General features: G+C 34.6%; 2 protein-coding genes across 2 annotated transcripts; both read right to left on the bottom strand.

Annotated features, from left to right (window-relative positions):
- Positions 1-3,632: 3,632 nt before the first annotated feature.
- LOC121240881 lies at positions 3,633-4,897 on the bottom strand. Its single transcript, XM_041138405.1, has 2 exons — positions 4,354-4,897; positions 3,633-4,216 (listed from the first exon to the last, which is right to left on the bottom strand). Exons 1-2 carry the CDS (start codon positions 4,895-4,897, stop codon positions 3,633-3,635), a joined length of 1,128 nt encoding a protein of 375 aa, XP_040994339.1.
- A 2,379-nt stretch (positions 4,898-7,276) lies between these two features.
- Positions 7,277-13,745, bottom strand: LOC121241288 (aspartic proteinase 36). The gene is made up of 10 exons (XM_041138995.1): positions 13,251-13,745; positions 12,638-12,767; positions 12,276-12,526; positions 11,949-12,176; positions 9,872-10,034; positions 9,586-9,659; positions 9,393-9,489; positions 8,784-8,850; positions 8,214-8,285; positions 7,277-7,739 (listed from the first exon to the last, which is right to left on the bottom strand). The coding sequence occupies exons 1-10, from the start codon at positions 13,487-13,489 to the stop codon at positions 7,570-7,572; spliced, it is 1,491 nt and encodes a 496-aa protein (XP_040994929.1). The 5' UTR covers positions 13,490-13,745; the 3' UTR covers positions 7,277-7,569.

Genomic DNA, 13,745 nt, shown 5'->3' with positions numbered 1-13,745 from the left:
GATTTTCATCACTAGACCGTGTGGCACGCTTGTGAAACCAATCGATCCCCACGTCTGGGTTTAGGTATGGAAAATCTGTTTTGCTCTGGATTTTATACAATATTTATTTGGGGGATGTATATATAGCCATGATTGCTGGAGATTTATGAGGGTTTTATTAATTAGATTAAAAGTTTGTGCAATGTTGTTGGTTATTGAAAGGCGTTGATTGGTATTCTATGATTGGTATTCTGTGATTGTGATTAGTCTTAGGCAGTAGTCTTAAGAGTGTGTGAGGCAGTAGTTTGAAGAGTGTGTGCGCATGGATAGTGAAATATGATGCTATGTATGGTACTTTTCCTCGGCTAATTTAGATTCTTTAGCATATGGTTTTCAAGAAAAATCAATTTTTTCCTCTTGCATTGTAGATAGCTTATTTATCCATCTATGAAGGCGCAAATAAATTTAATGTAAGACAGGTGTTTGAAGAAATACATTTTGTTTGTTTAATACTAGTTAGTGGGTGGGAGTAGCCTATATATAGCAATATTTCTTCCATGTTTGCTATAATGGCTGGGCACCTGCTATGTATTGTACTTTGCAAGATAAATTTTGATGGAACTACTTGCTTTTTGTGTCATGAATTTGTAAATCATTATACAGGTTTGGTTTTTCCTGGAAATTGCTACTGCATGTTAATTGTTTTAGTAGTAGTTGCTAGTAATGCTCCTTTATGATTTTAATTGATCTTGTTGTGAGCTCAATGGTGTCTTTCCTGCCACAAAGTCTTTTATATATTTGTTTATTTTACCATCTGAAGTGGTTGTTTTCTGTTTACACATGATTCTTACAAGATTGTTTTATTTCTTTAGCTGTGTACATGGGCAGTATACATGATTAGTATGTTTTAAATATATACTTTTGATTTTTGTTGATATTTACAATTGTGGGATAGAAAAATAGGAACTCAACCGAGGAAACCCATTCAGTTTGTTAAGATAATCTTGTAATTGATTTCTGAGAAAATCTAAAAAAGTGAAAGAGATTGAAACTACCTAGTGTTCAGCCATGTTTAGTATTTGTGCTTATTTTTTCAATTTCTTTTCAAACTACTTAGAAATTGTTATTTGTATTTGTTCACATTCTTTTATGTATTCTCCAACAATTGCCATCGTCTTCATTCTCTCCAATGTAGTCTCTCTTCCTCGCTCTTCTCTCCCTCTTCTATGTGCGTTCTCTGTGCTGCTGTCTTGATCCTTTATTCCTTTCTTTCATTGGCTACTGCTACATAGTTGATATCACCATGAGTTGTATTACAATGGTCAAGTTGCAAATAATTTCAGTTACTTGTTGAAAATGCAGTGATAAGTATAACAATCAAACTGAAAAGAAGATACATTTGCTTCATCTATATACAGTCTTGTCCAACTCCTACAAACCCCATTATGGAATATGTCTTTGTTTATTCTTTAATAATGTCATTAATGGTGCAGACCTGGCTAATTTTTAGTCCATTATGATATATATATATATATATATATATATATATATATATATATATATATATATACATGGACAAGATAGATACCCCACTGAATGGATGTTTGCTATTTATGGACAATATGTAATATCATATATATTATGGAATGGATGTTTGCTATTTTCAAATTTTCAGATTACAAAATAACCCTTGTACTTCTTATTCCTTTGGTTTTCATTATTCAATTTTCCTTTGTTTATGCAATATGATGCTGAGATACTATATAATACAACAATATGATGCTGAGAATTTAATATTCGACTTGAATATTGGCCAACTTCTTTGACTCCTTGAAAATTTAATATTTTTTAAGGATGGACACACGTTTTGATGACGACTCATTTCTTTACTATATTACAAAGTGGAGGAGGAGGTTGTAATAGCGCCCTAATACAACATGGTAATGTTGTTGTCCAAGCAACCCCTAATGACGATGAACATAGGCATCTTTCAAAAAAAGTTTAAAAATGTGCATCTTCCACTTTTGAAGAGGATAACCTCATCATCCCAGCTTGGCCCAACATTAGCATCGATGAGATAAGGGGTACTGATAAAAAATTCACTCAAATATGGGGAAAGAATTACCACATTTTATTATGAATATAAAAAATCGAACATTGCCAACCGTTCTGAGGGTTCTTTGATGAATCAGTGGTCCATGATTAAAAATGGATCAATAAATTTTGTGCATTTGTAGCACAAATAGAGTCATTGCACTCGAGTGGTACAACAGAGCAAGATAAGGTATGCATCATTACGGAGCAAGACAAGGTATGTACCATCTTCCATTCTTTCATGCAATTTGTGATGGACTGACTTATGAACTAGCAAATATTTCTTCACCTTTGTAGATTGAGAAGGCAAAGGTATTGTACAAAGAGATGCTAGGGTGTAATTTCACAATAGAGCACTGTTGGTGTCTTCTTAGACACCAACCAAAATGACAACAACACATCTCCACTGTTGGTAAGAAGAGAAGGCCAGTAGAAAAAATGTTTGGTGAAGTTCCTATTGACATAGCCGAGGAGGACGTGGAGGTTCTTGCTAAGAGACTTCTAGGGAAAAAAGCTTAGAAAGAAAAGGTGAGGAAACGGAAGTTGATGGAAGGCAACAATAGTGAGATCAAGATTGCCTTAGCTAAATTGACTTAGGATACAGTGACATCTATGCTAGAGCGTATAAATTCTATGTTAAAGGTAGACCTAGAAAAATAAGCAACATTTGAACTAAAGAAGATGAAGTTCAAGGCAAAGATGATGTTGCTAGATCTAAATGGCTTGAATGCCATGCATCAACAATATTTCGGCCATATTCAACACAAATTTTTTGAGGAATGGAGGTCCCATAATAGAGGTACATTAGTGGACTGTTTTGGCTATTTGTGGATTGAATGTTATAGACTTATAAAATAAAAAATAAAAAATAAACTGGATATTATGAACTGGATGTATTGTCCCAATCCTAATTTTTCTATTACCCAAGTGTGGAAATTATATGCACTTGCTCAACTCAAGAATGTAATAGCTCAAAGTTCTTCACTATATTTGTTAGTGCTATTTCTGGGTTATTTGTAGCTATCAAAAGTATAGTAAAGATTGAGATATTTTATGGAAGAATATGATGATGAAGAATATGGAAATAAAGTATTATGGATGTTAGTGCTATTTCGAAATGTAACAGTGATTTCTAACTATTTGTAATATTAGAGTCATTTTTCTAAATTTTTTTACAAATTTCTAACATAGCAGGGATTTCTAACTATTGTGAAAATGTCCAATATTTTTTACAATTTTATAAACTAGAATTTATGGTGACCATGTAAAAGAAAAGCACTTAGCTTTTCTATATCAATGTGGATATTCCATTTAGAATAACATTTAATATTGAACTAGAAAAAAAAAGTAAATTTCTACATCAGAATTCGTATACACCTGCAAAAGAAAACAATTAGAAGAACCTTTGATATGAACTAGAAAGAAAAATCTACATCAACCTGGATATTCCATGATCTAGAAAGAAATTCAATATTATAGCTTTGCTTAAAGTTGAATATAGAATTACAAATTACTTGAATTCCAAATTCTAAATTACAAATTAAAAACAGAAATTCAAATTAGGTGCGACCATGAATATTCCATAAATGATCGATAAGGTCGGCCTGGAGTTGACTATGAGTGTCTTTATCTCTAATTTGATGATGTTGTGCAATGAACTCGATGAATTCAGGTATATTATCGCGCGAAATTGGCTCATTTGGAGTCTCTTTCGTTTGTTTATAAATGAATTGCTTAGCCTCAAAATATAGATGCCACTCTTCTTCAACGATCATATTATGTAAGCTAATGCATGCGTACATAATGTCTTTTAGTACTTCAGGCCGAAAAAACCTCGCAGGTCTATGCACAATTGCAAATCTACCTTGGAGTACTCCGAATGCACGCTCCACATCTTTCCTTGTAGACTCTTGGCAAGCAGCAAAGTGTTTTTTCTTATTTCCCTGAGGAGATGGAATTTTTTTCACTAATGTTGCCCATGAAGGATATGTAACATTTACAAGATAATATCCCATTGTATATTCATGACCATTGATTGTGTAATTACACGGAGGAGCAGGACCTTCGGCCAATGCAGGAAAAACAGAAAATCGATCAAGTACGTTGATATCGTTATGCAACCCAGGCAAACAAAAAAAACATGCTATATCCAAATATCATAAGATGCAACAGCTTTCAAAATAATAGTTGGTTCATTCACGTGACCAGAATACATACCTTTCAATGTAGTAGGACAATTCTTCCATTTTCAGTGCATACAATCAATGCTACCCAACATACCTAGGAATCCACGTCTTTGTCCAGCATCTAGTAACCTCACTATATCACTGCTGTTTGGAGATCTCAAATACTCACCCCCAAAAATTGAGACGATTGCCTTAACCAATTTCTTCATGCTTTGCTGTGCGGTGCTTTCTCCGATTCTTATGTACTCATCTATTAGATCTGCAGTGACCCCATATGCTAGCATCCTAATTGCCGCAGTCATCTTCTGAAGGGAAGACAATCCAAGCCTCCAACTGGCATCTCTCCTTTGGACAAAATAATCATTGTGGGAGACTACTGTATCATGTATGCATAAAAAAAGATCACGACTCATTTGAAAGCTCCTCCTAAAAAGATAGGGCAGATATATTGGTATTTCAGCAAAGTAATCATTCCAAAGGTGTTGATGACCTTCGAATGAATCACGTCTGATGAACCTATGACGTTGAGGAGTACGATGAGGTGTAGAAGATGTTCCATCGGATATCATTGCAATTGCTTGCATCATATCCAACTCATAATCAGAATAATCATCATCAAAATTTGAAGAGTGATCCATGGCAAATTGAGGGAAGAAAAATAAAAGAATTGGAGGAGGAAAGTTTGGTTTTTGATGAGTGTAGTTAGAGGATGAGTCTATTTTTAAGGTTTGATCATTCACTATTAGTTACAAGTAAAAAAGTTGGTAAAAGAAGAAGGGTTGGCTACAAATTAGTTCATTCAAGAATTGTAGATGGTGATTGGTTGGTATAATAAGTTTTTTTTCTAATCTGGTTGGTATAATAAGTTGTTGGCATGTTTGTTGGCTTCAACCACAATTCTAAATGTAAATGTTAGGTAGAAGAAATGTTGGTATGTTTGTATATGTGATTGTTGGGTGAATGGTTGACAACATATATTTATTGAATAATTAGGTTGACGGAAAAAATAGTTGAAAAATAATAATTTTATTTTTTAATAAAGTTATTAATTAATATATGAAGTGTATTTGTAAAATATTAAAAAAAATTATATATTATTAAAATATATAATATATTATTATTATTTAGACTTTAAAATAGCTAGTCCAATGTGGACTAATCTAGTTACAAGTCCATGTTATGGCCAAAATATAACATTCTAGCTAAATTTTAAAACATTGCCAATATTCTAAACTCATCTTAACATCCAAACATATTTAAATTTATCTGAGGTAGATCCCACAAAACTCACTTTACCATCTTAACTCACTACTATTTATAAAGAATCCAACTCAACTCAACATCTAAACACAACCAAAGGGTGATCAGAGTACATTAGACATGGATTCTACAAGTGGGAGTGAGAGTAGGACAGAGTTTCGAACCCTTCCTCTAATAAGGGATAATGTTAAAAGACGTAATGTTTTATTGCTACATTCATCACCACAACATTAATGCATTTTTTGGATGAAGCTTTTGGTCGCAAAAAGGTAATTTTCATTGCAAAAACTTTGGACTGAAAAATGGAGAGCGTTCGATGCGACAGTTGTTGTCTTTAGTTAAGTGCTTTGGATAGAAAAATGGAGAGTATTGGATCTGCCGGGTTTCGGTTTTTTGTATAGCTTGATAGATAACTAAATGGGGATAGGCCATAGTTTCAATTGCAAAGGCTTTTAGACAATCGAAATGAATAGTGCAAGCGTCATTGATATTAATATTCATGTTTGGTGTAACTGCATGCATGCTGGCATTGCTATAACTTTTGAGACGTGGTTACGTTAATGTCGTGTATGAGACTCCCTTGTGAAAGAAAAGTTGAACCTTCGCATGCCTTTTGAACTATTTTCTTATTCTCATTTGATGTACCATACATATGCTAAGAAATTGGTGTACTTATCACATTTCTTGTATTGCATTTAAATGAGGACAGCGTTCCATTCATAAATAGAATTTATTTCACTTCAAGATAATTTCATCATTAATGAGAGAGAATAATGGATGGTATATTTGAATAAACAGGTCGGTAGAAAATAAAACCAAATTGATGAATAGTACCAAGTAATTAGTTCAGTCCCATATGCAGTCAACATGAAGATCTGTTAGAGCAAATTTATTAACAAAAATTCTCTATGCAGTGACTTTTGTATACTCTTTGTGCACTCTATTATTGTGATTGGCTGTATCACTTTTTTTTTTTAATATAAAATAACTGTTTTAGCTAACCACATCAGTGTAGTGTCCAAAAAATATACAAAAATGACTGTATATAATATAACTAATTCATTAATGGATTGTTTTGAAATATCTAAAGCGAAATGATCTGGATATCCAATCCCATGTCCTGTACATTCTCAGATGGTTTATGAGGATTTTTGGAGAAGAGCGTGGGGGCACATGAGATCCATGTGTGCATTCTCAGATGGTTTATGAGGATTTTTGGAGAAGAGCGTGGGGGCACATGAGATCCATGTGTGCATTCTCAGATGGTTTATGATCATTGCCTCTTGATCAAATAGAACAGCATACTTGATACTACAGTTAGAAAAACATCCGTTTCGACTGATTGAGAATGAGTGCCGTTAAAGGGCCAGGCAGCAAACTACCATCAGACCTGCTGCCATCAGGTTTAGACTAATATCCCATGCTCCATAAAACTGGCTACATTAATTTCTGTGGTTGTTCTAGTAATTTCCAAAACAAAGAATGAAAATATAAAAACTAGAAGTTTAAAATTAAATACTCTTGCAAATCAAATCTTGACATGTCAGCAATGTAAGAGTTATGCCCTGCAGTCTGCACACTGACTAGTGAGTATAACAACTTTGTTAATAATGTTCGATAGTAGAGGAGCCCAAAGAATTATCTGTGTTATTATAACAAGGCTTCAAGCATGCCTTAAAATAAAATTCATTCACCATGTTTTCATGTGGAAAAAAGATAATGATATGAAGAATATGCAACTTCATAAACACGACATGTTTGTATAAATCCGATCTGCTATTAAACCAGTAATAGGTTGAGAATGTAATTTACAAGTGCTGCAAATAGAGTAAGCTGCTGCTCCAATGGAGGAACGTGCAATTCTATGAGGCTGATGAAGAAATATTCAGAAAGCCACAAACCTATTGCACGCTGTACAGTTACAATTAGCAACAATCTACTTTCTAACAATAAAACATGGTCTTGCCGATTCCTATAATATAAACCGGAAAGGGAATATATAAAAAATGAAACAAAGAATGCCAAGTACAAGGACTTTTTGCACAATATGCTACAAAAACAAGACGACGAGTGATATGTGCATTAGTAAAGCAATTACGCTCATTACTAGCTCCTTGTAAGGCTCATTCTGCACTGAACTGCTATCACTTAGCTGCCCAGCATTGACATATTCACTTCTCTCAGCACTCATTGTTGCTTCGATATTAACAGACATTGAACCTAATTTGATGAATTCAAAAGGAATTAGAACTTTTTATATGCATAAACTCACATAAGTTAGAGGGCATTTGGACTAACCCTAGCTAGTTATAAGCATATAACATGAGCCATTACTTTTTACTTTTATTTTTTTTCTCATTCCACATAGTATTTGAACAGGTCTTCTCATCATTAGCTTTTACAATTGTTTTCCAAAAGAGAAATTCTGGGCCTACACCTACAAAGAGAATTACAAAAAAGTAATTCATAAAGTAGATCTTATATATCATATCAAGTCACGTTAGTTTGTAAGATTCCTTTTTTATAATTCTCTTTGAAGGCATGTCATTTTTCTTTCCAAAAACAATTCTTTATCACAATGTTTGTGTCTTTCTTTACCTAGTTATGTGTTCAGTTCATAGATTAAGGAAAATTGTCTATTTTATTCCCATAGGGCATCCAAATGCCCCTTTCAGATGGGATATTGAAACTTACAGTCGTAGTTAGCCCATCCAATCCGTTGACCAGCCAAATCATAAACAAATATTTTGTCTTTTAGGACAAGGTCTGCAAAAGAGATGATTATATTGTTATCTTGGAGCACAAGAGTAATCCAGAATATAATAACTAATGTCAATAACAGGATTGTAAATAAGATTTGAAAAAATAACTGTGTTTCTAACAAATAAAAAATCAGCCCCCATTGGATGAAAGGGGGAAAAGGAAATTATCCAGTAACATGCAGAAGTCAGATTAGAGCAGCAGATTCAGGGGCACGCTTATACTAGCTAAAAATATGCACCGAGTACTGATTATATTAGGTTTTCAGTCATCCTTAAAGATAATTATCAAGTTAGGTTCTATAATCGAAAACCTTGTGCAAGATCTTCATGCAAAATGATGTCTACTATGATCTAATAAAAATACCATGTTTCGAAAGAAATATTATTGACTCTAGGTTTTAGGAAAGGTTTAAGGTTTTGTTGATTGACAGAATGCTTACATTCCAATTATTGCTCAGCCAAAGTAATCGATTAAAGCAAAATATCTGGTCAGTCTTCATACCTCCTAAAATTGTTATCCCTCGGCCCTGTACTTTCTGTAATCCAATGCACCACACTGCAGAGTTACCCTGTAGATTTCACCAAATTTAAAGAATCAAAACAGCAAGCCATTATTCAGCATGTTGTGACAAGATAGAAACAGAACTATGTATTGGTAATGCAGCAAAGTTTCAAAGCTGGTTTGGGTTATTATGGATTTATGATTGTGAATAGCAGGGGACTTGCTTTGCATAGATGCATGTTGATTTTTCCACTTAATTGGAGAATGGAAAAAGTGGTTGAATAGTCTCAGTTTGAATTCTAAACGTCTTCTAGAGCATGAAATAGCAAGGGACTTGCATTGAATAGATGCATGTTGATTTTCCCACTTAAGTGGATAATGAAAAAAGTGGTTGAATGGTCACAGTTTGCAATCTAAACATTTTCTAAAGCACAATATAGAACATATAGCCAAATAATCCAGCACCTGGAATCAATGGAAGTGATTGTTCAAATAAATAGGGCAAATTGCATCCCACTCCAATTCACCTCTTATTTCTATGCAAAAGAGAATATCCAGAGAATTGAAAGCTTGAAACAAGAAAAGGAAAATCAAAACTTCAAAACTCACGATTGAATTTTGCTGCAAGAGATAGTCCTGAGGTCTTAGAATCAAGGATGCACCACCAGCAAAGTTTAAACTAACTTGAGGGAATATATCGGTGACACTGAACACATGTAAAGATGTACTTCATAGTTTAGATCATATGAAAAGACTAGCAGTCTAGGAAGAAGGAACTGAAATGATATAATCAGAAGTGAACCTGGAGGTAATTAAATAACATTGGTTTCCCTTGGGAAGAACAGGATGCAGAGATTGTGAAACAGCATTTGTTATCTGCATGACAAGAAAAAAACATGATATAATTTTTCTTTTTTTACAAAATAGGTATGTTTAGCACTCATGACCAGAAATACGGTGATCTCATCCACCAGAAAGACATGTTGACCAGTAAAAACTTTGCAGTTTCAAAATATTTACTGTAAATGCCCAAGTAGCATTCTAAATAGATTAATTAAATACTGAGAATTTGCTCAACAGAAACATACAGCACTGACAAAAGGATTGTAAGCTTCTTCTGCAAGGTAAGCCAAGGTTGTCCCGGAATCAATTATGGTTCCTTGGTTGCTTGATGTTGCAAATACTGCTGGATCAATTGGTAATATTTGGCCATTGACAGCAATGCTTTGCAGATTCAAATTATAATGAGGCCTGAAATTTTGAACGGACAAGTAAATCGACTGCAGTCAAGTTTTGTATGATCCAATGTTTTGAAGCACTTGTCAGAAAGGGGGGAGATAAAGCAAACTTCAACATATCATGTTTGCATTGAAATTTCCAAATGCTGTTTAAAATTGAATGTTCATGAGAACTACAGACTCTACATGTCCCTAAAAAAATTTTTCTGAACTGGTTTTTTCTCCATCTCTTTTGGTTTCACTAGTATATTCCGGTCGAACAATATTAGCATTTGTCTAATTGGACTTATTTTATATCCTCTTTAAAATACAATGTAGTCCATGAAAAGTGCCTAGCCGGTTGTTCCCTTTTTTTTTCCTCATTTAAACAGTTAGTTATGATCAGCCTTGGCATCTGATTTATGCTTAAATATGTGTTCTCAAGTGGCTTATAACTCAAAAGTTCTTGCAAACTAACTCCTTGTAGTCAAACTTAGAGGAAGAACAATAAATTGATCAAGGATTGTGCCCCTGCAGATCAAGGACAGCTATTTATTTTTCAAGCCATAGTAGATCATGTCGGTACTTTTTTCAGAGTACTCATATAGGTGGGTTTGAAGCTTACACGTAATGGGCTTGATCTAATCCTCTCCTCCTAATGAATGAACTTGAAAAGAATATTAAGAATCTGAGGTAGAATGGTGCACAAGATCCCTGTTTGTCTGTCAGTTCTAAGCCTAATAACTTATAGGTGTCTGTGCCTTTTTTGTTTGTGAACCTAATCGAAACAAAGTTGGAAACTTATAGCTTGACTCTCATACTAATTCTATAGGATCAAACGAACGACGTATCTTGGATGGTTAATGAATTGGACGGTTTGATTAATTAACACATCAAATCAGCATCCTGAGAGCACCCTGTAAACATCCTTTTTGTTCTTTTCTCATTCACAGATAGTTATCCAATCAATTAAAGAACTTGAACCTATTCCAGTAGCTTAGCTATGGAGAGTTAAATGGTCCCTGATTCATAGTAATCAGTATTTAGGGCATCATAAGCATTATTCCTAATCTCAGGCAAGGTTTTTTGAACAAATTTTCAAAGTTCAAGAATATATTGTGGGCTGATATTCTGTCACATTAATTTGTAAGGTCAAGTCAGCGCCTAATCAGACTTGGGGGAAAAAAAGATCCTCTGCATGAATTACTTGGGATATTAAGCAACATGGCAGCCAAAGTTGTAAAATATTCTACCCCCCTTTTCAGATTCATGAATAAATAAAAAGATTACCAACAACTCATGTAATTAAAATCCCTCAAACTATCACAAACTCTAGGGAAAGGGGAGATCTTAACAATTACTGGTTATAACATACAAAGAAAGACAAAAAGTATCATGTGGGCTGCAGCTGTCTTTCAATGACATATTTCCATCCAACCTTTAAGATAAGTCCCTGTTTATACGTATTTTAGTAAAAATAAAAACCAAATAGGCAGCGATCTCTATAATTTAAACTAATGTGAACCATATGACCTCCAATACATACTTATGAAGTTCATGCTGTTTTAACAATAATCTTATTTGGAAATAATAAAAAAGAAAGTGTTAAGATACATTTGACGCTTGTAAAAACTGTTAAGAATCACATAGATGAGAAAAGCACCATTGATCATAAAATACAAAAAAGCTACCTGTTTAAATATCTTTTATTTAGAAAAGGTGTGAAAGTCAAAGGAGCAAAATATATTTTGAATTGAAACTTATAAACTTCTTACCAAAAAGACTTATAGAACAAAATTTGTGGAAACACACGAAAAAGTCTAACAAAAACCTATAACTATTACTTGCATAAAATTTACATCATGCTCAATATAACTTGGATTAAAACAAAAAAATTCACTGAGATTTGCTGAATATGAGATGTAGATTTGAAGGAAAAAGAACTTACTGCGAAGGGACAAGTGGACTGTAAACTATATTAGGCTCCAAGATTTCCCCGAACACCAATATACCTCCACCAGCATCATCCCCTCTCAAGCAGTGGGAGAATACTTTTGGTGCCACTCCCTGTGAAGAAAGTTGTGAGATGACAGACATGGCCTGTTGTCCAAACCCAAAAATCCCATCAACTGCTCTATCTGACTTTGTCAAGTCTCCTGTCTGCGAGGTGCTACACCTGTTTCATGATCCACCATCTGAGGTCATGACTTCCAAGCTCAAAGTTATAAAAGAATACTACTACTATCTTAGGCTTGATAAACAAAACATAGCTCACCCGAAGACAATGGGAGCCGAAGAGTTTGTGGTTACAGAACCCCTAAGAATTACATCGAAATGCAAAAAGTCTGATACATAATAGCCGGATGTCCCACTGCCATCTCCATACTGGAATGTGTATGCGCACTGATTGTTCTGACTAGAACAGATGGCATCTGAAGATTGAACTCCAAGACTGCATCTTTGGTCTGAACAAGAGATCAATGAAGCTGTTGATGAGCTCCTAGGATCAAAGAAATCTAGCTGAATCTGTAAGAAAAAGAAACAGTTGTATTGAAAATTCATAGCAGTATGCTCGTACTGTTTAGAGAAAGCCACAGGACTTGAACCATGTCAAAGAATATGAATAAGAAGTGATACTTGGAGTCCACTCGTTTCGGGGCAACCATTGCAGGAGCTACAACTGACCCACAGAACATCACTACCCGTATCAATCTGCACATAGAATTCTCTTGGAGGATTACCCAAATGCACTTTCGTAAAATAAAGCCTGCAAAAGATCAGCAAATCAGTCCTGAAAATTAGAGAGAAAACACAGAAAACCGAAGGCGAAGCAAAATTAAGCCAAAGAAAAAGGAAAATAGGTACCTAAAGTCCATGAATTCTTGGACCACTATTAACGAAGACACAGAAGAATAATAATAAGAAGAAGAAGACAACCGATAAAGACAACAATATACAAATTAAGAAAGAGGAATCTTTAACAAAATAGATAAGAAGCAGAAAAGAAGTTTAGAAACGAAAATAGGACATCAGAATCCGATAAATAACAGAACAGACAAAAGCAATCTACTTAAAAATTAAAACCCATGTTCCAAAATCAATCAAATTCACGGGAAATCCAAACTTGCCCCAACACTATCACACCAGAAACAAAAGAAATTGAGAAATGAAAGAAAACCCATAATTCAGAATTAAAAAATAAGATTAAAAAAATCCACACGCACGCAAATAGAGTTTATCATCGAATTACCCAACGATGTACGGATCGTAAGTACCCTCGACCAGAAAATCGCCGACGCCATTAGAAGAGGACTGCAACATTCTTCCATGCCTGGCCATGTCCCGTGCCCTGAGTTGACTCAATTCGACTCGTTGGCCAGTAGGAAAGGCTCTCTCCAGCTTCAGCGCCGCGGGAAAACCGCACATCACCAAAGCAGCTGGCAACAGTGTCGCCGCGATCAGAATCCCCGCGGGAACACTGGCCGCCATTTCTCGAAGCTCCTCTTTCCCTCCTAGCTTTATCCGGATGGCAGATTGATATACGCATATACAAGATAAATAAAAGAATGTTTCAAGGGCGAAACTTAGTTCAAAAATTCAGCAGAGAAATAGGAGGCAAAGATTGAAGTACGTGTTCTTCTTTCATCTTCTTTCATGGAGAGAGAGAGAGAGAGAGAGAAAGGAAAGGTAGAAGACAGACAACAGCCGATAACAGAAGTTCGGAAAGAAGAGCATGGATTATGTT

Source organism: Juglans microcarpa x Juglans regia, chromosome 7S, assembly GCF_004785595.1.
Source record: "Juglans microcarpa x Juglans regia isolate MS1-56 chromosome 7S, Jm3101_v1.0, whole genome shotgun sequence".
Taxonomy (NCBI): domain Eukaryota; kingdom Viridiplantae; phylum Streptophyta; class Magnoliopsida; order Fagales; family Juglandaceae; genus Juglans; species Juglans microcarpa x Juglans regia.
This window is presented reverse-complemented; position numbering and strand designations above follow the sequence as displayed.

Bases quoted from the DNA above. Each gene is read 5' to 3' on its own strand.
- LOC121240881 (XM_041138405.1), bottom strand. From the start codon at position 4,897: ATGGATCACTCTTCAAATTTTGATGATGATTATTCTGATTATGAGTTG. The intron at 4,217-4,353 runs GTATGTTGGGTA...ATTTGGATATAG, and splicing joins ACAAAGACGTGGATTCCTAG to CATGTTTTTTTTGTTTGCCT.
- LOC121241288 (XM_041138995.1), bottom strand. From the start codon at position 13,489: ATGGCGGCCAGTGTTCCCGCGGGGATTCTGATCGCGGCGACACTGTTG. The intron at 8,286-8,783 runs GTATGAAGACTG...TCTCTTTTGCAG, and splicing joins AGGGATAACAATTTTAGGAG to ACCTTGTCCTAAAAGACAAA. The intron at 7,740-8,213 runs GTAAGTTTCAAT...TCATCAAATTAG, and splicing joins TGGATGGGCTAACTACGACT to GTTCAATGTCTGTTAATATC.